Here is a 27,851-nt window from a genome sequence, read left to right as displayed (position 1 = left end):
ACTTTCAAGGCATTAATTTTTCGCAAAAAAGAAAAAGTATAAACGAAGTATCCAAAATCGGGAAACCTTACCAATTTATAAGAGATAGCAGCGAAATTAAATTGCAAAGGTAGCTTTGTCTTCTGTTTCGTAACTTTATGTTATTCAATTAACTTGCAAGTTTATGTAATTCGCAAAGTTACGTACGTGACAGTTTCAGCGTTTTTGATCTAGCGTATTTTTTATTTATTTATTTATTTATTTATTTATTTTATTTTATTTTTATTATATTATTATTATTTTTTTTTACTTTTTATTTATTCCACAGTGCTGGTTACCTGTTGGAGGAAGTTTTTCTAGATTTAGAGCCTTACTTTTCCCAAATCATGACTCCCACTTGGTAAGTATTTCTCTCAGCCAATACTGTGCAATTTATATAGAATGCATTCTTTTAGATTTTTGGGATTATTGTGTGCTTCCAAAAGTGTGTATCATGACCTTCTGTGTACCGTATTTTGCTGACTGTTACGGGGAAAAGTGAGCAATGATTTCAAATTACGAAATATGAACTAAAATGTTATGAGATGTGTGCATAATAAACGAAGACATACAGTGGGGTTGATAATGAAATATTAATGCACAGGTTGTCAGAACCTGTGTTAAACGGACACACTTTATTAAGGGGACAACGGGGGTCCCGAAGGTGCCCCCTTAATACAGGTTTCACTTATAAAATTTGTTTTCAAATCATGAAATGTCTTCTGTAATTCGTGAATAACTGCATTGTTTTCTAACAATATCAGCGAATTATTTCTCTTTCTTTTCAGGGTTCCGAGCGCTGAAGCCGTGGATACCATCGTTGTGACAATAGAAGATTATTACAGTGACTTTTTGCACATGAAGGCCAAGTAGGTTGTTGCTCTACTGTGAAAATGATGGGCCATTTCCGAGTTGCTCTGAGCCTCATTACGAAAGCGAGGCTTAGTGCAAAGTTTTTCATGTGAAGATTCGTTTTTTTTTCATATGAATGGAAATTATGTTTTATAATGAAAGCTACGCAAGAAGCCTCGTTTTCATGATGAGGTTCAAAGCAATAGGGCAATGGCCTATTAATTAAACGAATTAGCGTTTTGGTTTTGCTTCACTAGGCTCTGTGATTAGTCAACAACACTCGCGCCCTTTTCTCAACCAATTAGGGTTAAGCAACTTGAGCAGTTGCGAAAAGAAAGCCTAAAAAAAAAATTCAGGCTTGAACGGGATTCGAACCAATAACATGTTCAGTTAAACCTGGTTTAACAAACAGAAATCAGTAACAAAAAACTCAAAAACCAAATTGACCTTGGATTCAAGGAAGTTCTCACTTGCACTTTCATTCCGCTATAACTGAAATCCAAAAACGTCGGTTAGCATTATTTTTGGCGAAAATAATTTTAACCCGTTTTTAACCGAACAGCTTCTAGATGTGTCGTAGCTTTCGTGTGAACGGAGCACAAGGCCATACAAACCACTCTTACTTTTGTTGATATCATTGTCGATTCTGTAAGTCCGTGTGTGTTGTAACGATCCCATAATTTTTGAAGTAATTTGCCATCCACATGCGCGTTAAGCTAAGTACAGATAAAGAGTGCGAAGACTCTTTTCCTAGACTATGTTGTAAAGTCCGTTTTCTTTACCCGCAGGTTCTTTGACTATCTTATGGAACAAGCTTTGAAGAAAGTGCTTTTAGAGTATGTCAGAGCAATGATGAACAAGTAGGTTCTTGTTGCTGTTGTTGTCGTTGTTGTTGATTGTTGGTTTGTCTTCATAAATAGATTTATAAATAAGTAGATCGGTGAGGCTTAAAAGGAAAGTGTCCCACGGATTTTATTACCAAAAACCTAAAAACTAATTATCCAGTTTTATTATAAACAAGAATTGAAGCTGTTACCAGCTTAAACTCGAGCCATATTTGATCGCGTGGTGCGTAAGCATACGATCTTTTAGCAGTGATAACCTCCAGTATCGCTAATTTCCCCAAATCGATAGATACAGAGATATAGTGAGGCAATAAGTAACCACCAGATGGAATTGCATTATTTGCAGTACGAATGAAATACAGGGGAAAACATTTGTTAAGTATAATACCTTGTGCTTCATACCGGGATTCTTTAATTCCCGAGCTTTAATCCTTACGTTTTCACCTTTGATTTGGAGACAGAAACCATTTTGTACATTGCTTATGTTTCAATACGAACCGTGAGTCAGATAAATATCTGTGTGATCCCGGGTCATGATGACGCTAAAAGATCGCAATTTCCGGTATGATCGTTGTGAAGGCCACATTCAAGTGTTCTACGCTTTCTACCAAATCTTGTGGTGATCACTGGCATTGTATTACGGCGCAAACTTTTGCAAACGTTTTCCGTCATCACTGTTCGAGTCCGGATATTTACAAGTCTGGACAGCAATGATTTGAAGTAGTTTAAGAATTTCCGAGATACTTGTCTCTATGAATGCCAAAGTCTTATTTTTAGTCATTTGTGTCTTGCATTTGCCATCCTGTATGTGACACGTCATGTGGTGAACTTAACTCGGCGCCTCACGGCCCGAGTAAAAAGAACGCGACCGAAAACTAACTCGTGTCCCGAAGTCTTATGCGTTATCTCTCGACCAATTGCGACACTAAAAAAAGGAAAAAGAACGCGACCGAAAACTTAACTCGTGCCGCCTTACGGCCCGAGTAGCGTTGACCCGTAGGATTTATTCCACGATCGATGTGTTTACAGTTATTTGCATGCGAAATAACGCAATCATATGAAAAAATTACCACCCGAGTTACCTATTCCTTTCCGAATGGTTCATAAACAACGAATTAAATTAAACAGGCTTGGGTCATAACGAGCAAAGGCGAAAAGGTATTTTGGTTCATGGACATGCGCAGAACCGTGAACCCCTCCCTTTCATTTGTGTCCTTTCAAAGGCATCTCTGTGTGAGTTCACACATATTAATCTGTTCGGGTGCTTTAGCTGAAATTTCAAGTTGCAGAAAGTTTTAGGGCACGGAATATTTTTCCCCGAATTCACTAGCTGTTGTTAGCTTTACGTTATTGCTTGCTGGCCTTTTATTCTTCACATTTTTTCACGACATATTTGCCCCTTTGAAAATGAAAAATTTTAGTTTTCCAGTCGTACGAAGTAGACCCTTTTCCAAAATGGCGGTAACAGATTTGAATGGGTTAAAATTGAACTGAATGAAAAGATGTTACCAGCACTGGAAAGAACACCTTTACTTTAGTAACCTTGCAAAGTTTCAGCATATTAGGCGTTATAGCAGCTTACGAAATGTGAGATGAAATTTGACAAATTTACAGACGTTTGTGTGACTGGGGGTATACGTCATACCCCCAGTCACACAAACGTCTGTACATTTTTCACTTTTCAACTTACATTTTCTCAGCTGATATTACACCTGATACGCTGAAACTTTGCAGGGTTGTTAAAGTAAAAGTACTCTTTCTAGTGCTGGTATACGTTTTTAATTTTACCTTATTTGAATATTTGGCCGCCATTTTGGAGAAGGGTCTATTGTGAGCTAGCATTTTCCCGAAGTAAACGTTAGGGTTTGTTTACGACTAAATCCAAATGTCTGAGGCGGCTAGGGTCATCGGAACAGATATCCCCCGAAATGAACCGTTGGGTTCTCTGACTGTTTGTTGCTGTCAACCAAATTAAGGACGGTACCTCCTAATACAGAAGTATTTTTGCACAGTTTATTCATGACCATGTGGGGGGGGGGGGGGGGGGGAGAGAGCAGATCTTGATATGTGCTACTGGAATACAAAAGAAAACTGGGGGTAGAGTTGAATTTTTTTAGAGATAAGTAAGCAACAGATATTCTAAATAGTAGCAAAATACAAAGCAATGTTTTGTTTTGTTTTGTTATTGTTTTTTGTTGTTTGCGGTAAAAAACAAAGCAATGTATGGCGTTTTTCTCCAAACTGAAGCCTTATGATCTCTGAAAAAATGCATGGTTACCCCCATTTTTCTTTTTGGATACCAAGGGCACTTGCTAAGTTCTGCTTTCTTGGCATAGTTTTAAGCCGCCAGAAATCTGCCTATATTAGTAGGCACCACGCCTAGGAAACCCGAGTATCTCGAAATGCGCTGAACGTATGCGTACCGTTCTTCACCGTTTTAAATGCCATCAACCACGGAAGTACCAAGGAAAACATTCGAGCAAAGTCTCGTTTTACATTTACATTTACATTCAATTTCGTCGGTAAGGTCGTTAGACATCACACCAACGTTAAAAATGATACAAAAAGCTAAAAATAACCACAACACAAGTTAAATGAAATATGAGTTTAAAATATAGATAAATAAATAAATATGAAAATAATTGAAATACATAGATCTTAAAAAAATCTTGGTCTTAAATGTCTCTAAAGAAACACTTTCAACAATGTCTTTCGGTAATTTATTCCACAACCTCAGGGTGCGTGGGAAAAAGGAATAAAACTATACATCCTTTGTGAAATTCACATTCTCGTTATCGTTATTTTCCCAGACGTATTGCATTCAAGGATTATGAGGGCAGGAGAGACGCCGCGAAGAAAATCACAGAAGAATCAAAGAAAATCGAGAAACTCTTCAAGAAACTAGCAAAAGCAACTCTGGAGCCTGAAACGCAGTGCTCTGTACTTCCCACTCTTGCTGAGGTTATCAAACTCAGGGACACATCCATGATGGCTCTGGAAATATCAGTGAGTACATCCACAAACCTTAGAACCTTAGAACTACATTGTAGGGCATAATAAACAGCACCATATGAAAGTACTGCTCAGTAGCTTTCATTTGAATGGTCACACTTTAGGATTTCATCCACAGACTCAAAAGTAAGAATCACCTTGTACAGCATAATAAACAGGACCACAGGAAAGTACTGCTCAGTAGCTTTCATTTGAATGGCCACACTTAGGGATTTCATCGAGAGACTCAAAATTAGAACCACCTTGTACAAACACAGGAAAGTATTGCTCAGTAGCTTTCATTTGGATGATCACACAAGACTTGACTTGTAAAGTAATGTTGTTTGAATGAAGAAGGAGAGTTAAGGGAAAACGAGTGACCAATTTTACCCTTGCTTTCGTCCACAGGGGATTGCCAACAAGTATCCAGACTTCAAATCGGACCACGCTCTTGCGCTGCTGTTGATGCGGGGCGATGTGACCAGAGCTGAGGCTAGACAGGTAAGTATCTGGTCTTTTCGCACCCAGCTTGGTTGAATCAGGAAGATGAGGACAGCCTAGCACCCTTGGGCGTGTTTTGTTTAAGCGTTTTCTTCGCGTACTTAAGGACGGTGCGTGCTAATGCAGAATTGTTTTTTCGCAGCTTATGACTGTGCAGAAAAAGCAGATTTTAACAAGGGCTATTGGAATCCAAAAAGAAAATTAGTGATAGCGGGGCATCTCTTAGAGATAATTAAGCAACAATTATTTTGGTTTTTTGGGTTATTTTTGTTTTGTTTTTATTGTTTTGTTTCCCAAATTGAAGCTTTATTATCTCTGAAAAATGCAAGGTTACCGCCAATTTTCTTTTTAAATACCAAAAGCACTTGTTAAGTTCTGCTTTCTCTGCATAATTTTAAGCAGCGCAAAATATCCCTGTATTCGTAGTCACCACGCATAGGAAACCCGAGTATCTCGAGATGCGCAGAACGTATGCGCAGTAACAAAAGTAGGCACCGTCTTTAAGTTGCTCGCAACTAGGATTCTGTAGTGATAATAATTGTATCTGAAAACGCTATATTTAAAGTTTGCTCAAGTGAAATGCTGATCGAAGATAGTCAGATCATCTTCGCAATTACTGCACTAATCTTCGAAAATCGTTCGAAAAATCTTGTCAGAGTCTAGGGATGCCTGTTTGATTGTCCTATCCTCCTGTCTTTTCTGTCAACAACACGATATTTAATTCTTTTCTTTTCTTTCTTTTTTTTTTTTTAATTTTATTTTCGTAGTTAATCATGGAGACTCCATTGGAAGGAATACAAGACACAACAGTAGATGAATCCAGCGGATTCTTTAGTCAGATAATTGTGCCGCCATCTTTGCTGGACAAGCTGGAAACAGTGATGAAGAAGAAATAACTTGATCTAATTAAAAAGACAGCGAGAGAACTGAGATATCAGATGGACGAAAAATATTCTACAATTGTCCATTCCGGAGTTCAAATGGAGACTGAGGACGATTGTTTTTGTTTGTTTGTTTGTATGTTTGTTTGCTTTATTTTTAATTTTCATTTAATCAGAAATTGGAATCCATCACAAGAAAGATCACATTAAAATTAGTCAGAGTTTACCCCGTTTAAGAATCTGTCGTTAGGTTGCAACCATGGTTTTTAAAACTTTCGGAAAAATTAGACTTTGTATGGATTTTGGGGATTCAATCAAAGAATTAGAGACATTTGTATGGAATTTGGGTAGCCTGGTTGCTACGCAATGAAACAGAACAAAATTGGTAAAAACACTAATTTTTGTGATCTTTGTCGCGATGGGGTTCATTTCTTCATGTGGCGCTATTTGAATAATGTGTAAACTAGGGCCCAGTCCCTTTTTGGACTTCGGAACGTGCAATTATTCCACTCGCGCTGGTTGGATATGAGACGATAGATAGCCAACGGGGTGCGTAGCGCCAAGCTGGCTACAATCATACCATATCCAACAAGCGCGAGTGGAATAATTGTTTTAGTAAAAACATCCAAAATTATTGCTAGATCTTGCTGATTTCGCTTTGCAACAACGGGCAGAAAACAATTTAATGGCCGCTATTTTTCGGGTTTGGTATAATGACTGATATACCATGACCGCTAAGCTAATCAAAACTCTGGAATTGCATTATCCAACGATCATGTTTTTAATAAAATCACATAGTTCATCAAATGTGGAACGAGGCGAAGTGAAGGTGAACGTGATATGTACTGTTGAATAAATACTGCTCGCTAAAGACCTCCCATGCAGTTGCAAAGTTAATAATATACATACGAAAATTTCTGCAATCTGATTTGTGGAGAGCGTCTCAATTTATCCTAAATGGAGTTCAGATATGTGAAATGGAGTGCAAAAAGTTGAAATTAGTGCAACAAAGGTGAAATTAAAATGATTGACAGGTACGCAAATCTTCAAATCGGCTGTCTCGAAACAAAATTGCGAACAGGCTTGAAGAGAATAACAGCATTTTAAGGTGGCCGAACACAGTTTGCGCGCGCTTTACAGATTCTGTTTCTGATGCTATTGAGCGCTAGGGTTGTGGTAAGCAAATACTATCAATCCCTCGGTTTTATACTAAATGGATCACAAAGGTGAGTTTTGCTCTTAAAATAACTCAGTTTTTATCTGCAAATCCTTCTTCATTTATCACCGAACAAAGAAAGTGAGTTCACGAAGAGCTAAGCCTTTTTGCACGTTTTTTCTTCTTTGCTGGGAAAACTAATTTAAAGCCACGCATACGCATTTGACCAAAAAATTGTGACTGTTTTTTTTTTAATGGAAAAACCCTTTTTTCTAAGGAACCGCTCGTTAGAATTTTGTAAAATTTGACACAACAGTAGTTCCCTAAAAGTGTAATTCACCGACAAACAAAAAACAAAATCTAACAGAGGGTATCTCCAAAAAACATTAAAGTGCAAAAGCAACATTTACAGGAGATCTCTCTGTTAAAATTACATGAAAGCAGCGTCACTATGTCAGTATTTTGAGAGTTTTTCTGGATACAAAAAATGAAAAAAATCTAACGAGTGCATTTTCTAAAAATTAAGGAAAACCATTATTTTTGAACGGTTAATAGCTTGCTGTGTTGCCATGGCAACGCCACCTTACTCAACAAGAAGTATCAAAATTTATTCCTTCATAGTTAATCTTGCACCAGGCTAATTTCGAGTACTCAGAACTACGTAGTTTTCAAATAATGTTTACCAACACCTGTATACTGGAAAACTGTGTTCGGCCACCTTTATTCGAAGTTTAAAGGAAAATGCAAAGAAACCCAACAAAGCACAAACAACAGGCTAAAAGTTTGGAGATCTCGGACAGCACAAAAGAGCTTACGACCAAAATATTGAAAACTATGAACCAAAGGCACTTAACAAAATTCTCGAGATTTTCACGCAACAGTGCATAAAAAGGACGGGAAAGACTATACGAGCATGGCAGTCTTCGCACTGCAATTGAACGTTACCTACGAAGGCAAGGTTACAAATAATCCACAATTGTTGAGTCTATAATTTTTAATTTAAGAAACGCCTTGTAGATAATACAGCAATTTAATTAAAGACAAAATATCAGTAGGCCATTTCCGAGTTGCTGTAAACCTCGTTATGAAAGCGAGGCTAAGTGCAAAGCTTTTCAAATGAAAATTAGTTTTGTTTGCATATGAATGAAAACAATTTTCATAATAAAAACTTTGCACTTAGCCTCGCTTTTATAATGAGGTTCAAAGGAACTCGGAAATGCCCTATTAACTAGTTTTATTTCAGGTAATAAATTCTTGTTTTCTTCGTATTGTTTGTCTTTATTTTTTTAGCGAAATTGGCTTGGGGGGGGGGGGGGGGATTCTACACTTTACCTCCATCCATAAGGATCTTTATTTGCGCGGTCGCATGTTTACCCAATAATTGGTCATCGTCTAATTTTCTCCTTACAGATCAAGAGAATAAAGAAACGGTTTAAGTTATGTTTAAAACACGAGCAGCAGTGTAGTATCGGGATTTAAAACCAAGAGGCGCAGCCGAGTGGTTTTAGATCCGATAAAAACACGTGCTGCGAGTTTTTTGAACGGCTTCAAAAACCATTTCTGGAAAAGCGTGTGCCAAGAGAGTTCATGACAATGATGCTTTTGTGAATGTTGGAAATAAGCATACGAGAAAAACGTTAAACTCCGCATACTAATAAGGAGGAGGTTTTATCGGGTATAAAACCACCGCACGTGATGTTTTGTCGACCATTTGATAGGTCAATGGGCTTATGAATTATTAATGACGTTTTGAAGAAAGAAAAGGATTTTTTTTTAATTTTGACATGTTTCGACAGATCGAGTCCAAAGCCATCATCAGAAGTTGAATTTAAAGAAAGTTCCTGACAAAGGCGTTTGCTTTAAATTCAACTTCACGCCTATCTTATTTACTTACCTTGAATGCAGTCAAAGTCTGTAAATGAGTAAATGGGAAAAATTGATATATCGCACAATTTTCTCATGCCGAGAAGAGGGTACAGAGAATTTATTTGGACAGTTTGGAAATACTCATTTCTGAAATAAAGCAACCAACCGGTATCTATTGTAATATAACAAGGTTATAGCATGAACGAAACAATGTGATGATATCTTTTCCAATAGCATGAAAGGTAAATGCATAATAAAAACTATAGATTACTAATGTTGCCCAACAACAAAACAGAATGAAAAAATGTAACTGCGGCGCGCACTGTCACGGACATTTCCCTGTGTTCTAGTCGAAAGTGCTCAAATATTTGACAAGGTGCATTTTCGCTAACATTAAAATGCTCTTAGAGTACCGAGAAGAAAATATCAAGTGATTCCAGACTGCGAAGAACAAACTATAACCAGTTCGTTTTTTTAGCGATTTCTCCAAATACAATTTAAGAACTTGAAAAATTGGCCAATGTGTTCAAGTTTCGAACCATTTCATCCTTGGCCATATGCGGCCAGAGATAGCTAACACTAGTTTCTGTGGAGTAGTCGGGTTACTGTTACGTATTTCCGGCTGTCGAGATTCTCTCCTTATTTTTCGGCGGAGAGAATCTCGACAGCCGGAAATACGTCTGCGTTCGCAGGCTATTAACAAAACTGAACCATTATTTTAACGATTCCGTCGATGCAACTGTGTTTTTTGGCCATTCAAAGTAACATCACAAATAGGTGACACTGCCCCTTTATAAGACGCTAATTTCTCTGAGATACTTCAAATATTAATACTTAATTTAATAATACTTCTTTAGTCTAAAATAAAAATACGCAATGTTAAGACAGTGGAGATAAATAAATATTGATCCTTAATTTAACTTCTTTTAGTCTAAAATAAAAATACACAATGGAGTCGGTATTCATCCTCGGTGTTAAGACAGTATGTTGTGCAGTTTAGTTTGTGTGTATTTTTTGATAGACTCTTGACTCTTTTGTACAGCACAAGACGGTGCTTCACGCGTTAGACCGGGGTTCTGTCTGAAAAACGTCACAGCAGGAGTGCCGGAGCAAGGAGTGACAAGCCTGCACGATTTCTAAACAATGGAACATTTTTTGAAATGAACCTCTTTAAAACTCTGCTCTGAGAAGCATGTCATTTAGAAATTTTCCTTGTTGAAAGGAAATATAAGAAATAAGTGGTGGCTCATTGATTTCTCGTAGGAAAGGATGGTCATGTACGAAGCGCCATGTGTGAGATTAGGCACTAATGGTTGATGTTGTATCACGAAAGCCATGTTGTTGTTGTTGGGTTTTTTTTGTTTTGTTTTGTTTTTTGTTTTTTTTGCTTTAATGGCGATGACTTTTCTGTAAATTTAGCATCTGATAATTTTTTTCAATCAGATTTTTTGTGTAGCCTCTGGCAAGAAGTCGTGACTTCACTAACAAAACAACCACTGATCTGTGAACAGCCCTGTTAAGTGGCTTTTGCCACCTTTTTTGGCGTGATCATTCTGGCGAAAAAAGCAGCTTGATAAATTACATAAGCCTTTGCTAGCTATATATAGTGACAGCCCATTCCAATAACATAATCCGCCAACTTGTATTATTTCAATTAGTCGCCAGAGTTCATTGTCGCCGGTAGATCACTGTGAGAACTTCTACTAACACAGAAGTCCCCATCAACCGGTAGGTTTAAGTCATTTATCTATTTATTCTATTTTAATTTTCATTCCTTTAGTTTCTGAAAAACGTTAGGCAAGCATATCCTGATTCGCTAGTTAAATGGGTTGTCACGAAAGCAAAGACCCCTTAAGCTATGACCTACAAAGATCTAAGACCCCGAAAACTAAAATCCTTTTTTTTAAATCTTGATTTGTCGCTTTTCCGTAATACAGATAAGTCAATGCAACCGCAATAATACCTCTGTCCTACTAAATAATGGGTGCGATAATAAGAAAGTGAACATTTGGTTAGTATTTTGCAAATGGGACTCCCACGCACTTCAAATAAGTAAAAAATAATGGAAAATAATACTGCTCCTTTTTTTTCCCGAAAGCTAATTACGAACGTGACGAATCAAGAAACAAGAACAAAAGAAGTTTTCGTGACAACCCTACGCTGTGAGTATATTACATATCTATTTATTTAGCTTCGCCTAACTAAAATACAAACAGAATGGAAACAAACAATAGGAACCAAAAAAAATACCAAAGATATAATAATTAGGCAGGGAGACCACTACAGCGTAGTATATCGCTTTTATGAACGTACCACGTTTTGACGTCCTCTGTGCTTTATCAGATACAGACCCACGGCAAAATGGAATCTATTTGTTTTATACAATAACCAAGACATTTCAACACATTTCGTGCGAGCGAGCATCAGATTGACTGAGAGGAGTCAAAAACTTCCAAACAAACGTTTAGACTACTACACACAGCAAGTGTGAACCTGATCTAAATTAGAGTATAATCCGAAAGAATTTCACTAACGACACCTTCAAACTAACCTTAATTAATCGGGATGCCTTCAGGGTAGACGGCGTCAAGTTCTCGGTCTAGTATCTCTTTTTTGTTTTCTTCATCGTAGTGACAAATTGTTCGCTCGTATGTCAGGAGGGAGGGAACGGAGCCTTTCTAACAGTGTGACGTCACATAGCCATTATCTGGGGGCTGGAGAAAAAGGCTTCTTTTTACGGTCATATTTTGTATATGTTTCAATTTCAAATATGCCGTTTTCAGAAAGAAAATTAGCCCTTTTGAAGTGGTAAATCCAAAGAGTAACTTCTAAGAAGTACTCGACAGTTTAAACAGTGCAAATTGGAGAGTTTCGGGCGAAGAAATCACGCTTTCTTTAACAGATTGTAGAGCCCCAATACGAGGAGGAAAGGTCGTTGATAAGCTTTAAACACACGTCACATCAATTGTCGAACTGATGCCTAAACGCTACTGGAAATCCACTTCACCAAAAAAATTGAAGGTTTTATTGTCAATTTTTACTTGAAGTTTTCATTTAGGGACGCTTTTTCTATGTTTGTCTTTTTGTTGTTGTTTTTTTTTTTATGAAACGAGGACACTTTGTAATCTTACACTTACTAACATTACATAACCAGAATAAAACGTGAGTCAGGCCTGTCTTGTGTGTGGTCTACATACACCAACTCATCCCGCGTAAACACCCATATGCGTCTTGTTCCAAGGGAATTGATGACCATGTCAATTGCTTCATTGCGATTTGTGATCGATTACTCGCCATTACAAGACCTCCATCGGCTATCTTTGGACAAATATTTCCATCCTTTTCACATCACAACAAAGTTTCAGCTTTTTTAACCTGGTTGAGGGAAACAACAATGACAACAGCAACGTTATTCCCCATTTAACTGCATTTTCAAAATTTGCAACAGTTTTTGTCGAAATTTTCATCGAAAAGTTTTGCTCTCCTGCAAAAATTCGCCTATGTTTGTCCGCTACTCAGCAAAACAGTTTGCAAAACTTTGCTGACCAATCACTCTGGCTGGACTCTACTCAGTCACGTGTGTCGGTCACACCACTCGATGACGTCATTCGTATGTCCATACTCTTTCACAAACTCCGCTACATCAATCAGAACCCGAGTTTTAAACTATTCTTATCAATGACTGGCCTGACTTCAGTCAGTGTATGAAAATTCATCTGATCAATTCGATATCTTACAGCCTTCATCTCTCAAGTACGCCAAGTTTCCTCTTACTTCGCTATGAATTGGTTAAAGAGCATCCTGGTGTTCGCCTTTGTTCTGGTTTTGATGGAAACAAGCTCCATAATGGCACAACGAAGTCTCGCTGGTGACGTCCGGGGTGCCATGCCAGGGCCACCATTGCCAGGGCCGCCAGGGTTACCAGGACCACCAGGACTGAAGAGGTTTGTATGAGATTAACGTAATGTTTGGGCTTCAAGGTTATATTGTAATTTATTTTTCTTTAAGAATTTCTAGTATCATAAAAAAACGTAAGCGTGCGTTTTGCGTTTTCGACGAAAATTAAAAAAAAAAGGATAAAAATGTGTTGATTTGATCAGCTTTTAATTTCTCATATTCTTTTTTGTGTTTGTTTTTTGTATTTCCACAAAAAAACATGTTAAGTTTCGAGGGAAACAGATCGTCGTTCGATTGACTTTAAAAGAAGGCAGTTTTACTTTGTTCTCGCCAAAAAACGTTCACTTCAGTGTTTACACAGGAAGTTGATTGGCCAGGTCGCTAAACTACAAGTACGGAGAGGAACCCATATTACTCTACAGTCATTGCTTTGTAATGAAGTGCTGTTACCATTTCCGAATTATTTAAAGCTTTAGTATATTATCCTAAGAGGTGGCTCTTTTGGCTAAACACTTAGCAGTTGCGTGTTGCGACTTCCATAGAAGCAAGCCTTCTGTGTCTTCTGTAACATCTGAGCTCTTCAATTAGACACGTGACTGCTTCCAGAGCGCTACAGATCGTAGCTATCGGGTCAGTTTCTACATAGTTGATTGAGGGACTGGTTATGAAACCTTGCCATGTTCAAAGCTGATAACAATGGTGCTGCAATTTAGGTTGGAAGGGCCGCGACCGTGCACAATCATTTGTTTTAACGTTCACACTACAGATGAATATTTGAACAGGAACGTTTCTATTGGCCAGTTGCTCCAACACTTTTCAAAATCTATTGTGGTTTGTGCACGGTCAAGGCCAAAAATGTTAACAAAAACATATAACAAAGAAACTTGTTTGGCTTCATAACCATTCTCCTATATTAACTTTGGTTTCTACTGGGGTTAAAAGAGCAGTATGGTATTAGTCTATTTTGCACGGGAGAAAACATCTCCGATAACCTTTCCAATCTTACAAATACTACCTACCGCAGACTCTGACACAAGGACTTTTAACTAGCATAAACACGGCCACTCGTGTCTCGTTTCAATCGAGCCTTTTTGATTGTCGCAAATTATGCGTCTAGTATGGAAACCTAACCGCTTTTCAATTCACACGATTCAAAATAGGTAAGCGTGACGGGGCTGTGGTCTTCTGGGACCACTGTAATTGGCTTATCGCTGTTGTATTGCTGCCTAATTAACAAATAGATTCCATGTTGCCATGCGTCTGTTCAGTAATAGATCATAGATGACGTCAAAATGTGGTAAGAACAAAAAAATGGCACACGAGGCGCAGCCGAGTGTGTCACTGATGTTCTTACCACATTTCAACGCCTTCTGTGATCTATTACTGAACAGACGCACGGCAACATGGAATCTATTTGTTTTATAAAATTAAGAAGCAAAAGTTGTTAATGGTGACGTCATCTATGCGTCCGGTTCTATAGTTTATAAGTAAGAACCAATGAAAATGCGTGCAGAATTCAGTTTATTATATAATTTAGCATTTATTATACTTATTCCCTTTTTTCTGTATCATGTCATAGGCGAAACTAATAAAATAAAAAAATGGACCTTTTGAGCAAGGAGTGAACTATTTCTTCATTTAGCCCATAATTAAGCTCTGCACTTTTTTTGCCACAGTCTAGAAAGATGTTTTATTCTACAGAAACAAGAGACAAGCCGACGTTTATTCAACACATGAAAGAGAGAGGCCATTGCCGGGGCTGAAGAAGAAAAGATCTACGAACGTACAGGATTGAACGAGCAAGGACTGGGAAGGGGCACAAAGGATGGAATTGTCCTCAAAGCCTGATGGACCGGTTTTTAGATTAGAAGTAAACGTTGTGACGAAACATATATTATAATTGCTGTGGGATGTATCAGTGGGTATTGAATGATCTTTGCGGGGGCTTGCAGGCATACGAATTCGCGGTGTTTAGTTTTCATTCCTTTTGCGTTTGTTTTTGTTCATTTTTTGCTTTGCTCTTTTACTCGAGGATTGCTTAATCGAATCATCATAATGATTGTAACTAGCATTTTATCTTGTTTTCAGCTATATTATAAAATGATTATTCTACCAACAGAAATAAAATCAATCACTGACTCAGTGGTTCGCGTGCTTCCTTATCATGAATTCATAAGTGACCCAATTTCGCAGAATAATTGCTAACAGAATACCATTTTAGTCAGATGATCCATTTGGTTTATTCATCATCATCATTTATTTGCCAGAGTAAAAGAAAAAAACAAGTCAAGGAAATGGCAAGGAGACCTCAAGAAACCACCGGGCTTATAAGAGAGGCCACCTTCTCTGTCATTAATAAATAGAAAATAGGGTGCTGCGTAAGTGCGGCTTGGTCATATAATTCATGATTTACAAATAAAAACTCCAACAATTTTCCTTAAAGGTGAAAAAACTAGATGCAGAAAATGTAACGGAACACAATATATTATTATCATGTCTTTACATGATTTTAAAATTAGCCCACATTCTTCTCTCTTCCGTCCCCGGTCCCCCGCTTCTGTCCTCTTTCTACTTTTAGTTGCTCGCCGTTTGCGCTATCCTCCCGCGGCTGACGTAAACGAGAGCTTGCTCGTAGGCTAGCTTAAGGAAGTCTGTTTATTCAATGAATGTCAATAGTGTAAAATCTTTTATTAACGGCGAATAGAGGATTCTTAAAATCTCTGTTGGGGTTTTTTTTAGGATAAATTACTGAAGTACGCAAATAACCGCCGCGTATGATACAGGGTACCCAACGAAAACATGCATTTGTAGAGGGCCACAGGGCTATCGGCGTGAGCAAAACACTGTAATTGATGTCTCCAGGCAGGTTTGCAGGTTTGTGTAAGCTAACATAATTTCTGCATGCAGAAAATGTTAGGGAACAAAATCGTATTTCCCCAAATTTTGGTAATGCTGTTGACCTTAAGAAAAAGCTACCTGCTTTTCAGTTCCACATTTAAAACGAGCTTTTTACCCCTTTCGGAAACGAAAGGGGTATAGCTGTTCATTTGTTGCCAATGAAAACGCTAGTTTCCTTCACAGCTGTATCGGAATTAATGAGAAGAGTGGGTGCCTCTGGTGGAAACGTAATGGCTTTAAACACTGCTAATTCATGTTTTCATGAAGCACGGTGGGCACTAGAAATTGATTGATTCATTGATTGATTGATTGATTGGTTGGTTGAAAAAGCGACACTTTTTTGGTGTTGGGCCTTAACTGCTTTAAGCTGGAGAGAGACGTGTTACGTTAGATGAAAGTCAGTGAACTAAGTACTGAAATACAAATTCGGTTAAAGAGTTCTGTTAACTTCGTATATAATAGATTCTTCTATAAAATTCAACACTTTTAAAACGATATTTGCGTTCGACGAAGAAAGAACGCACTCATGATACAGACTGGAGTCGAGATTGTATGGGATAACGTTGATTGCCGTGAATTAATGGATCTTGGAAGGCGCATCTGGCATCCCCCCCAGCAGATTTTTGCAGGGGCAAAGGGGAGAGAACGTGGCATCGAGATCATCGAACGCACTCCTCAATCTGTGATTATTACTAGTTTTAGACGCATAGATCTGCACTATTTAAGAGCGGCTTTCCACAAATATCGACCAAGTGGTGGCACAAGTCAAAAAATCGATTTCGTTCATATTTTGCTTATAGGTAGTCCCTAGTGAGAAACAAACTGAGCCGTAGTTAGTTTTTACAAATACCGTTTCCTTTCGCGTAAATATGCGAAAAACGATTTTGACTCAGTTGAGCTCAAAGTCCGCTTCCGGCGGGATGGAATTTTCCTTAACTTTCGACGACTCTCGTATTAATCCGCAGAGTGTTACTAACCTTCAAATGACATTTATTACTTTATTAGGTCTTCTTTTTCTGTTTCACGGAAAAACATTTAAAACCTAAGTTACTTTTCCGTCCGAAATAGGTTAAGAATAGCATGCTATAAATGCAAATTTTCAGCAACCACATTTTAGCACCAAAACATTGCCAATTTTACCCATGGGCGATAACTTAGATTTCCCTATAATGACTTTCTATGGCTTCACTGTATACCTATTGATCATAATATAAAGACAAAGCTCTGGGTAAATGAAAATAAATGACCCGCTAGGCTTCAGATTTATCAGCATTTTCTTGAGATCGAAGCGCAAAAAAGATGGCGTGACACACTGTCACGGGTTCATAGGTTCACAGGTTCACGGGTTCACACAGTTCACAGTTTTTCTTTTTAGAAAAAAATGAAGCGACATTTAAAAGGAAACATTACTTCATTCGCAGTAGAAAAATCTTTGGATCGAAAGTTCGGTAGCGTTACGGACCAATACATATTTCGGCTGCATTTCATAGATGGAAATTTCAGAGTATCCGTTCGCTCTGATGCGGAGTCCATTTCGTTGTTGCGTAATATTATTGTGTTAAAACAAATAATTGGAAAATTTCTTTTCCTCTTTCTTTATTACTGCCATGAATAAATTAAACTAGAAATAGGTAAAACGCAGCAGATTTGAACTACATTAACCTGAGTAAAAGTTTCGACTGTTATGTTAAACTGCATCGTGTGCGTGAAATATACTTGCGAAGTACTGTTTGTTTTACTCGTCCGTTGATCATAAGCGAGTTTTTTTTTAAGATCTCTGTAGATAAAGAAAGGGAAGAGAAATCACAGTAAGGGTCCATCCCCGTTTTTAAAAACATTGTCTATAGAGTTTTCCAATCTTCATACATCTAAAAGTGCGAGCTCGTGATGAGTGAATTATAGATTTGCAAAAACCGCGTGATTTACTAAGTGAATTAAATTTGCAAAAGAAAGCACACGCACACAGAACGACAACAACAAAAAACACAAGACAGAATTCTGAACGTTTCTAAGGGTAAAAGTAATAACGATAAAAGTCGTAACAAATTAAATGAAACCAAGATAGTGGCCAATACTCGTGTTATGAATAATGTTACTTCGCTGCGCTTTTTGATCCTGAAATATTCTTTCTGTGAAGAAGAACGTAATTAACTAATTAGATTTTTGGACGTCGTTACGTCGGATTGGTGAAAATCGTAATTGCATTTTTGGACCTATGAATAAATTGAATTATTATTACACCAGAGAAACAGTAAGGAACTGTAAACAAAACATCGATCATGGAAGTTTGCTGTTCGTTCAAGTCGGTAGTTGGTGGGCCATGTTCTTTTGATCGCAGAGACAGAACAAGGGCCAGAGAGATAGTACCTCTGCTGTCCTGTACAAAGCAAATTGACCAGCATAAGACATCTTATGGTTTTCAAGATATAGGGAACGAGGTTGAGCTTATTCTTGCCCGTTCGGCCATGTTTTCAATGCCAGAAAACATCAAGACGATGACGATTTGTCCTTCGCATAGATCACGCCTTGGACTTGGTTGGGTGCGGGGTACCGACAGGTGTCGAGTACCTGAAACGATATCAAAGCACAAAAACGTGCGAAGCAAATTTCCAAAAGCCGAAAGAGGAATTACGAAAATGTTCTCACAGGTTATCCTTAGAAAAACTGGACTACTACTTCCTGTGGGTTCGGGTATGTATTTCTGTTTTACTGATATTATCGTTTCTTCCATAAATCGAAATGTTTGTCTAAACAGGCTGCTTTTATTGACAGGTGCGTGTAGATCATGTAGGGGAATCTTGCAGTCACTTTGTGAAGAGCAGACGCTGCTGAAAGAACCGACCGCTACTTTTTATTGCGAAGGCATTGCCACTCCGGTACAAACTACTATGTTGGTGAGAAGACGATTCATTTTACGTAATTTTAATCACTGGACATATTAAGTGCAACTTCAGATTCTAACTGGAAAAACTGAAAAAAAAAAAAAAAAAAAAAAGACCAACGCTCGGCCAGGGACGGCAGAGCCTATTTTTAACTGGAAGGATTTGGAAACTAGCGCGAGTTTGTAGAGGGGTCTAGGACCATCCTCTCCCAGAAAATTTTGAAGTCTAAATGTCGTCCTCGAAAAAAGTCGGGGAGGGGGCTTTCCCTGTCGGCTCGGGGTATGTCTAATTGTGATTACTTGAGCATTCCAGGAAAACGGGACGTCGCATACTTCTTAGAATATGGTTTAACAACTTTCTAAAGTTCGGGAAATTTTTTTTTGATTATGGCATTCAAGAATTCGAGATTATACTGGGTGGGGGAGTTCAGGTGAAACGAGGAGGGGGGAGTTGGATTCAAAGCGCTCGAGGTGTTCGCTGGGCTGAAGAATTTTACCACTTCATCGTAACACGCAAATCACACCTTATTTAAGAAAAATGTAGGAGGGTAACAAAATGCAACAAAGGATTCAATTAAATGAGTTTCTAGCTGCCCAGTACCAATCAGCAAAGATTTTTATTCTGAAAAGAAGTAAAGTTGGAAAATAATCCCCTTTAAATAATCAATATTTTCACTAGCGACTATCTCTATCTCATTATCATTTAAACTCTTCTCCTCCTCTTCCTCCTCCTCCTCGTCTTCCTCTCCTCCTCTTTTACCAAGCACGGGTGAATAGCTTGCTTCGTCTCTGTGAACTATTTTCGCCTGTGTTTTCTAGGAAGCCGGCGCCAGTTCAAGTTCAGTTGAGGTAATGAGCACTCCATTTACACTGCACAAGTTTGACGCCGATACACCTATCGTCGGGAGCATATATCTGCCATCAGACTCGGAGAGCCTACAAGGTTCCTTTCAACAGAGCACTCCAATTGACAAGTCAAGATCTACACTCAACAGGTTCCTGATTTCAAGGGACATAAGTCCAGTTCGTTCTTCCTTACAGATCCCTTGGAGCGAAGCCAGTGAAAGGACGAAACGTTACTATGTTAAGAAGGCGGGAGAGACTGTTGCTGCATCACTGGAGGTCATAGCCGGTGAAGATTCTGGTAATTTATGGCATACCCTGGTCCCCTCAAAGGAAATCAGTGAACGCTTTCCTTCAGAAGCCGATGGCGAGAAAAATGTGGACAGCGCTCTACTGGAATCACTAACAGAATGCTACAACAGTGCTACCCAGTGGGAGACACGCCGTCAGATACTGTCAATTATGGTTGATAAAATCAGTTTCAAGTCTCTTCAACGATATATTCCGAATCTTACACCTTATCGTTTCAAGATTGCTAAACAGCACATGTTGATACATGGCAGAGGCTCTCCTTTACCAAAAGCAGTGCAGAAGAGAATGTGCGCTCCTCCTGAGATGGTTGATCATTTTATTTCCTTTATAACTAGCCAGTATGTCGTTCAAGATTTACCATTTGGGCAGAAAAAGTTGTCACTGTCCTCTGGTGAGGTGCTCGTGGTGCCAAATGTTATTCGGAACTTAGTTCCGGAGCGAATTGTGCAACAGTATCAAGAGTATTGCAGGGAGTCAAACATAACCTGTTTGAGTCGAAGCTCTCTGCTGCGAATTCTTGATGTCTGTTCAGCATCTGTTAGAAAATCCCTGCAGGGTCTTGATTACATTACTGCTTCTGGTTCAAAAGCGTTTGAAGACCTTGAAAATGTTGCTGACCAGTTAGGAGACCTTGGAATGGGAATGACATGGGCGAACCAGCAAAAGAAGGAAATGAAATTGGCGAAGCGTTACCTGAAAAGCGACTTCAAGGTACGTCAAATAATTTTTTAAAACTTGTTTTTAACGAGTACAACATATTTAACAAAACCATTTTTGTTTTGGTAGGTCCATGTTTCAGAGTCGTCGTCCATCCCAGACCACTGCAGACAGTATGCACTTAGCGATGCTAAGAGCGCCGACTACCAAGGAAACTGTGATCACACGCACGATGGAGTGTGCGATCGTTGTAACCGCCTGGAGCACAGCATTCACAAAATAGAAGAAGCGCTTAACCTTGTAACAACGTCAGAAGAAGAGCTTGACGAGTTAACGTTTTCTACAGAACAGGCCAAGCATAGCATCGTGACATGGAAGGCTCATCTCCTTCGCTCCGTCAACCAGGACGACGCCAGAGTAAATACGATCGACAACTTAAACGAAGAGTCTGTTATGTTGGAACAGGATTGGGCGATGAAGTATTTACCGCGGAAATACAGAGAAAGTCAACGCGATTGGTTTGCAAAGCGTGGCATTCCGTGGCACATCACAGTGGCAACAAGAAGGTCGTCAGCTGGTCAGCTTGAGACTATGACGTTTGTTCATATTTTTCAGTCCTGCAGCCAGGACAGTAGCACAGTTCTTGCCATAATGGGAGATGTCCTAGAGAAACTGAAGAAAGCAATTCCGAGCCTCAAATCTGTATTTTACAGGTCAGATAACGCAGGATGTTATCACTGTGGTTGGAATATTGTGGGCGCCAAGGTACAAGCAGATCAGGCGGGGCTTGTCTTGAGAAGAATGGATTTCTCAGATCCTCAAGGGGGGAAGGGGGCATGCGACAGAAAGGCTGCAACCATAAAAAGTCACATGCAACTCTACCTCAACGAGGGACATGATATTGAAACGGCTGGCCATATGAAGGTCGCCATTGAATCATCCGGGGGAGTTCCTGGTGTAGTAGTCACTCTGGCATCAACGCCTGAACAGCAACCGAAGAAAACAGTGACTTGGGATGGCATCAGTTATTTGAACAATTTTCAGTACGAGAGCGATGGGCTCAGGGTATGGAAGGCATTTGACATCGGCCCAGGTAAACTTGTGCCTTGGAGCAAGTTTGATAAACCTGTTGCGGCAAGACTCATTCCAATTGAGGATCAAGAAAAAGAAAGCGGCGTTTATGACCAGTTTGTTCCTGTCAAGCCAAAGAAAGTTACAGACCCGGAAAAAGCGTCCTCGCTAGATGGAGAAGATGACGGTGGGGATGAAAGTAAGGATGCCACCACTGCGATGTTTTCATGTCCAGAGGAAGGATGCGTAATGTCATATCAGAGGCATTCCAGTTTGGAACAACACTTACAGTGCGGTAAACACAAACGTGTTTTAGAGCAAGAGACGCTACTTGACAGAGCAATGTTAAGTTATGCCGCGGAACTTGAGAGAGGGGGTTCGAAGATCTCCGAGCTGCCTGATGTGACATACCAGTCAAAAGAGGAAAGCTCTGAAGTTCAAGTTTCTCCTCCTTGTATGGGTTGGGCCTTACGAAGTTCGTTTGTACGGAAGGCAAGATTTAATCCGAGACAAAAGGAGTACCTTTTGAAGAAATTTGACATAGGGCAAAAATCCGGAAGAAAAGTTGATCCAGCGACTGTTACCCAAGAAATGAGAGCTGCTAAAGACAGCAGTGGCAAACGTTTATTTTCCATAAATGAATTTCTGACTTGCCAGCAAATTCAGAGCTTTTTTTCCAGGGTGGCGGCTAAACGAAATGTTGACATTGTAACTGAAGAAGAGGAAGAAGAAGAGTTAAGTGCTTACCAGGAGGAAGTTTTGAGTGAAATGCGTAGCGATGTTTCCACTCAAGTTGCCCTTCATCATCCTGTGATGTACGACACTTATAACATTTGTGATCTTGCAGCTTCTAGTGGAAAACTTAAAGCGACATTCAGTGTATCTGTTCTGCGAGACATTTGCCTCTCGCTTGGTGTTGAAGTTTCTCCGATTACAGTAAGGCGAAAGCAACCGTATATCGACAAGCTTCTCGAGGTGGTGAGGTCATGCACCTGCTCAAAGTAACGGGTTTCTTTATTGGATTTTGGCGCGCTTTGCAACGCAAAAACAGAGATTGTATTTCTAGAACATGATTAGATAACGTTAAGCCCCCCGCGGATATAGCCCCCTTTTAGCTTTCCTTTTTTTCTGTAAAAAAAATGGAAAAATCATTGCGGGATAATAAGTTCTTATTGAAACGAATTCGATTTATTATGACGTTTTCAAGCTATAATAAAAAAAAAACGAGCTAACGAAAAACGTATTTCGATCAACACTGCTATTGCTCGTTTCGACACGGCTATTTTATTCCGGTTATAAGCCCCCTCGTATATAAGCCCCTCCATTTATAAGTCCATTTAAAACCACTTGCGAAGTTGTATAAGCTCAGGGACCCGTTTCTCGAAAGTGCGGGTAACTTACCGGGTCTGGTAAGTGTGGTTTTCGGCTGGCTAAGGAGCGTAAGAAGCGGAAAACGTTTTTCTCACACACGGCTGGGAGTACGGGTTTGAGTGTGCGGGGGGTCTTCAGGTCACATGGCGTTTCAGGGTTCAGTTGTTTTTGTTATCTTCCGCCATTGCCTGACCTGCCCCGCCCACCCACCCTGCATGGTTTTTTGAGTTTTTTGTGGGTTTCAAGTAGTGAAAGGTTTCAAGTAGTTACGTTATACTTGTATCTACAGTAGGCTAAATTTCATATCAGCCGTTTATTCACTCTTTTTTTGTGCTGTGATGCTATTGATTTGTGCTGTTGATGTAATAAAGGTCAGGTTGCATAGTCGGCTTGGCATGGCTCCCAGTTGAGTGTGAGAAGTCAAATGTATTTTCGTTAAGTCAGTTCAAAGCTGACAAAATTGACTTCTGTTGAGAAACATTTATCACCAAAGACACTTATCGGGCCCGGTAAGTTACCGGGACTTTCGAGAAACGGGCCCCAGGTAGCACGTCCTTATTGCTACTTCGTGACTTAAAATTGTTGACACAATGTTCTGTTTAACATACCGACCAAATTTGACGACATTTAATGGTGATGTTATGCTTTGCTGGACTTCGAATATAATGTGCTCGTTTCTGAGTATTTATTCTGCATGCGAAAGTATGGAAGCAAAAGGACATTAGTTATGAAAACTAGTCACTTAAAATCGTCTTTATTCCCAATTTCAAATCATCATGGAAGAAGAAGACATTGAAACATACAAATCTTTTTTTGGTGACACTTCCGGTTCCTGGTTGTCACGCAACAGTGTAGCTTGCGAGTTGTTTATTGAAAAAAAAAAAAAAAAAAAACAGAAATGTTTATTAATTCGTGAACTGGATTTTTTTGTCAAGGTTCTCTAGATTCAGAGGGCAAGAGTACAGAAATAACCCCAGTGTGGGTTAATGAAGAATTCGATGCTAAATTCTTGTTGAAACGTGCATGAAATGATCAAATCTCGTACCCAGATCTCAGTCGGTTCGGAAATGTCGATCTGGGTATGAGAGTAGAAATACTGAAAACGAACTCGTCGTCGGAACACTAATATTATGCTTGTATCGAGCGGGAATAGATGAAGAAGATGCCCAAAACTTATGTTGGATCTTTCATTAAGGTATCAGCTTAGTTTCCGTATCTTTGTGTCTCAAAATGATGCACGTTTTAATCTCTTTTGACTTTCGTAGTTCGCGGTCACCAGCTATGTCACGCCATTGTTTACAATGCGAATGCCAGATTTTCGACAAGGTAGGTGATAAATTCGAGGCCTTGCGGGTCACTTAAAATAATTTACCCAAAGTTTTGTTTTGATATTATGATTTATAAGTACACAGTGAAGCCATGGAAAGTCATTTTATGATAATCTAAGTTATCGCCCATGGGTAAAATTGCCGGTATTTAAATTCGAAAATTTGGTTGTTAAAAATTTGCATTTATAGCATGTTGTTCTAGATCTGTTTCGGGCATAAAAGTAACCTAAGTTTTGACTGTTTTTCCGTGGAACAGAAGAAGAGGACCTAGAAAAGCTATAGATGTTATTTCAAGATCCGTGGTTGGCTGTGGATTGATACGCGGCCGACCAAAGTTAAGGAAAATTCCGTCCGGCCGGAAGCGGATTTTGAACTCAACTGAACTGAAAATCGTTTTTCGTAAATTTACGCGTAAGGAAGCCGTATTTGAAAAAACTAACTACGGCCCGTTTTGTTTCTTGCTAGGGCCTACCTATGAGCAAAATATGAGCGAAATCGATTTTTTGACTTGTGCCACCAAAAGTTGATTTCGGTCGATATTTGTGGAAAGCCGCTCTTAATATTTGCATTTCAGCGCTCTCGGCGAACGAAACATTACGTGGATGTTTCGCTTTGTTTTTTACAACTATTGTGAAAACAAATAGAAATTCCTGCTTTGAAGACATTTTAAAGGTCGACAGGTTGGCGTCTTTTACAGCGAAACATTTGGCTTAGACGCGACTGGATGTGACAAGTTAAACACGCAATGTGCTAAGCCAAATCGATAACAAATATTAAAATATTTCTTCATCATAAAATATAGCTCATATTTTATTACAAATTAACACTTCACCTCTTATATTTTGTCTACTCAATGTGAAGACATAGAGGATATTACACGTTGGCGCGGAGATATGACTATTATTTTCGAGTGGTAATATTGTTTTTAACACGAGAAAATAAAATTCATCTTCAAGCCACCGTGTAATTTTCGTTTTATTATATAGACAAATCTATGGCTCGCATTTTTGACTGACTGTTTGAACAGACAACCGTGAAAAAGAGGGAAATAACGTCATCAATAGCCTCACTGGTGAGGATATGGAAAATTAACGCCAATCAGGTCCCGGATGTAGTTTCGTATGAATTCTATGAGTGGTGTATACACCGTTCGTGGCATGGTAATTAACGCAAAAAAAAAAAAGCCATGCGTAGCAGTGAAAAGATTGCAGACTCAGGGTTCCAACGCGACTTACTAATCCTTGATTATTACTAGTTTCCATATCAAGTGTAAACAAACCTAACGCTTGCCCAGTGAAGCGACACGGCATGGAAGCGCCACATAATAGCCGGTCAGAATAAGTTGAGTACAGACAAACCGAGTAAGGAAAATCTAAAGTGTTGTGAGGCAAAATGTCAGGTCAGAAATTTGTGATACTGTAAATGCTAAAGCCTTTCGTTTACGAAGAGGTAAACATGTCGTTAAAACATAATACTAAATAAGGCCTAGACTTTTACTAAAGCCAACCATGATAGCTCGGGGACTAAGTTTACGTCCCCTAAATTAAACTTTCGGCAACTTAAATTTTCAGCTCAAGCTTCCAAACAGATCAAACTGTATTAGTTTACACAAATATGTTTTTAAATGGACTAAGAAAGATGGACATAAAACGATCTACAATCACAAGAAAACAATCTTTCAGACTTAAACATATGATCTCGCTGCATGTCTCTGTTTAAGGATCTTTTAACTGAGTTTCCAACCTTTCGGCACTCTCGTGTACGCTGGTCAATACAACGCTGCACTGTTTTGTACAGACGGTCGTACAGATTACGCTAGACTAGACTCTTAAAGTTAATAGAGAAATTATAAAAAAATTTAAATTAACTACGTAAAACCTACCGTTCAGTGTAGCCAACTGTTGGCAAGAATTATTATGATTAGACTGAAGTCTGATCAACAAGTAAACCACAGAAAGTGGCTTGGATTGTTTTATTGGGCTTCGGTTATTTATAGCTAAAGGCATCACAACTTCGTGGTTGATAAGTTGGCGCCTTATATTTTATTGATTTTGACTAAATTTTTCGTTTTTATATTGTAAGCGCTTTTGAAAATCATATAAAAAGCGCCATATAAATTGATTATTATTATTTTTCTTAATTACTTAGCCAGAGACGCGAAACAGCGGCTTGGACGCTTATTTTGTTTTTGTTTGTTTCGATTCAGTTAAGCAAACGTCTAAGACGCGCAATCCCGACTGTGGGGCTGAGTTGTGTATGCAACAACTCATATCATGGCTTGCCAAAAAGAGTCGATAATTCCATCAAAAGGAGCAAAATCCCAAGCATCTCTATATACAATACCGTTAAGTAAATGGAGTGGTCATTTTACTCGGATAATTACACTCCCAAACGCAGCCGTTATCAGTAATTCATGTTAAGGTACCATATAGTCACCCACATAAGGTTAGGGTTATAGGGTTGTAATCACGCGAAATATGTTTTAACTAAGCCATTGTTGCACCAAGTGCCAGCACTACGTCAGTATTACGCAGATAAGTGTTCGGTATAGGATTTCACACACAATCTAGTAGTATCAATATTGCAGCAAGATCAGGCGAGTCAGGATTGTATTAAAAATCACACTTTTCGTTACACATTTCTAAACTTCATCAGTTTATTACGAGCTTTATGCGTTTCACAATAGAATTATCAAATAAAACAAGGAACCTTACTATAAAAGGGATTGCTTTTCCCACCTTTCTCACACAGTCACCGCTTTAATGTCACATTAAGGATGGCGGACCGTGGTGATAGTGGGCTAGTAGGAATTAAACGTTGAGAAAATCGCTATTTCAAAAAACAAAGCCAAACGTGTCATGGAAAAATAACCTAAGCTATTTAAGGAATATTGGGACAAAATGTATTGCAACTGAGCCGCAAAAACAAATTAGCAAATCTCTAGCTTTATTCCCGAGGCAAACACTCATACGAATTTCAAATTTAGTCTGTCAATATTCTATTTTATCTTGCCACACGGACTCTGCGATTTTCACAGCTCAGTGTCTCAATGAAATGACTGGCGCGTTTGGCCAGGGCAAGGTTCCTAACATAATGTGGGTTCGTGTTTAACTGCTTCTACAGGGCGACTCCGATTCGGCTTGTGGGAAAAGATCAAGCTCCCTACTCCAAGAGTTCTTTGAATTACGGCGGGGAGGGGGGGATGGAGGGGGGGGGGGGGGGAGGTCTAATCTACTAAAAGACATGTTTCGGGAGAATGGAAAAGTGTTCCAGGAATTTGAAGATATTTCCGAGAATCGGAAGATTGAAGATATTTCCGGGAATCTGTGAGGTGAATGGACAAATTAACTGCGAAACTTAAAATGATTAGGGATCGGCAGCACAAACAATTTGCAGGACATAAAAGACAATTTTGTTTTAGGGTGGCTTTAACCATTTGGATTAAAAATACATGATAATGGAAAGCATTAAAACCTTTGATAC

General features: G+C 38.9%; 2 protein-coding genes and 1 long non-coding RNA gene across 3 annotated transcripts in view; all 3 read left to right on the top strand.

Moving 5' to 3' along the window:
• The window catches only part of LOC146462920 (exocyst complex component 3-like), a 30,950-nt gene extending 22,441 nt beyond the window's left edge, over positions 1–8,509 (top strand). The window contains exons 22-27 of the mRNA XM_085085012.1: positions 308–379; positions 807–887; positions 1,659–1,730; positions 4,526–4,721; positions 5,115–5,207; positions 5,975–8,509. Coding sequence (XP_084941138.1) covers positions 308–379; positions 807–887; positions 1,659–1,730; positions 4,526–4,721; positions 5,115–5,207; positions 5,975–6,103 — 643 coding nt within the window. The 3' untranslated portion in view covers positions 6,104–8,509. The remainder of the gene's footprint in view (positions 1–307; positions 380–806; positions 888–1,658; positions 1,731–4,525; positions 4,722–5,114; positions 5,208–5,974) is intronic.
• Positions 8,510–10,503: 1,994 nt separating this feature from the next.
• On the top strand, positions 10,504–14,831 carry LOC146462919 (uncharacterized). The gene is made up of 3 exons (XR_014857028.1): positions 10,504–10,838; positions 12,850–13,054; positions 14,709–14,831. It is a non-coding gene; the product is annotated as an uncharacterized LOC146462919 (long non-coding RNA).
• A 2,836-nt stretch (positions 14,832–17,667) lies between these two features.
• Positions 17,668–20,686, top strand: LOC146462918 (uncharacterized). Its single transcript, XM_085085030.1, has 2 exons — positions 17,668–18,799; positions 19,606–20,686. Exons 1-2 carry the CDS (start codon positions 18,185–18,187, stop codon positions 20,671–20,673), a joined length of 1,683 nt encoding a protein of 560 aa, XP_084941156.1. The 5' UTR covers positions 17,668–18,184; the 3' UTR covers positions 20,674–20,686.
• The last annotated feature ends 7,165 nt before the right edge of the window (positions 20,687–27,851 follow it).

This window comes from Pavona decussata, unplaced genomic scaffold, assembly GCF_977016875.1.
Source record: "Pavona decussata unplaced genomic scaffold, jaPavDecu1.1 SCAFFOLD_184, whole genome shotgun sequence".
In the NCBI taxonomy this organism is placed as follows: domain Eukaryota; kingdom Metazoa; phylum Cnidaria; class Anthozoa; order Scleractinia; family Agariciidae; genus Pavona; species Pavona decussata.
Note: the sequence above shows the minus strand (reverse complement) of the source record. Positions and strands in the feature narration are given on the sequence as shown.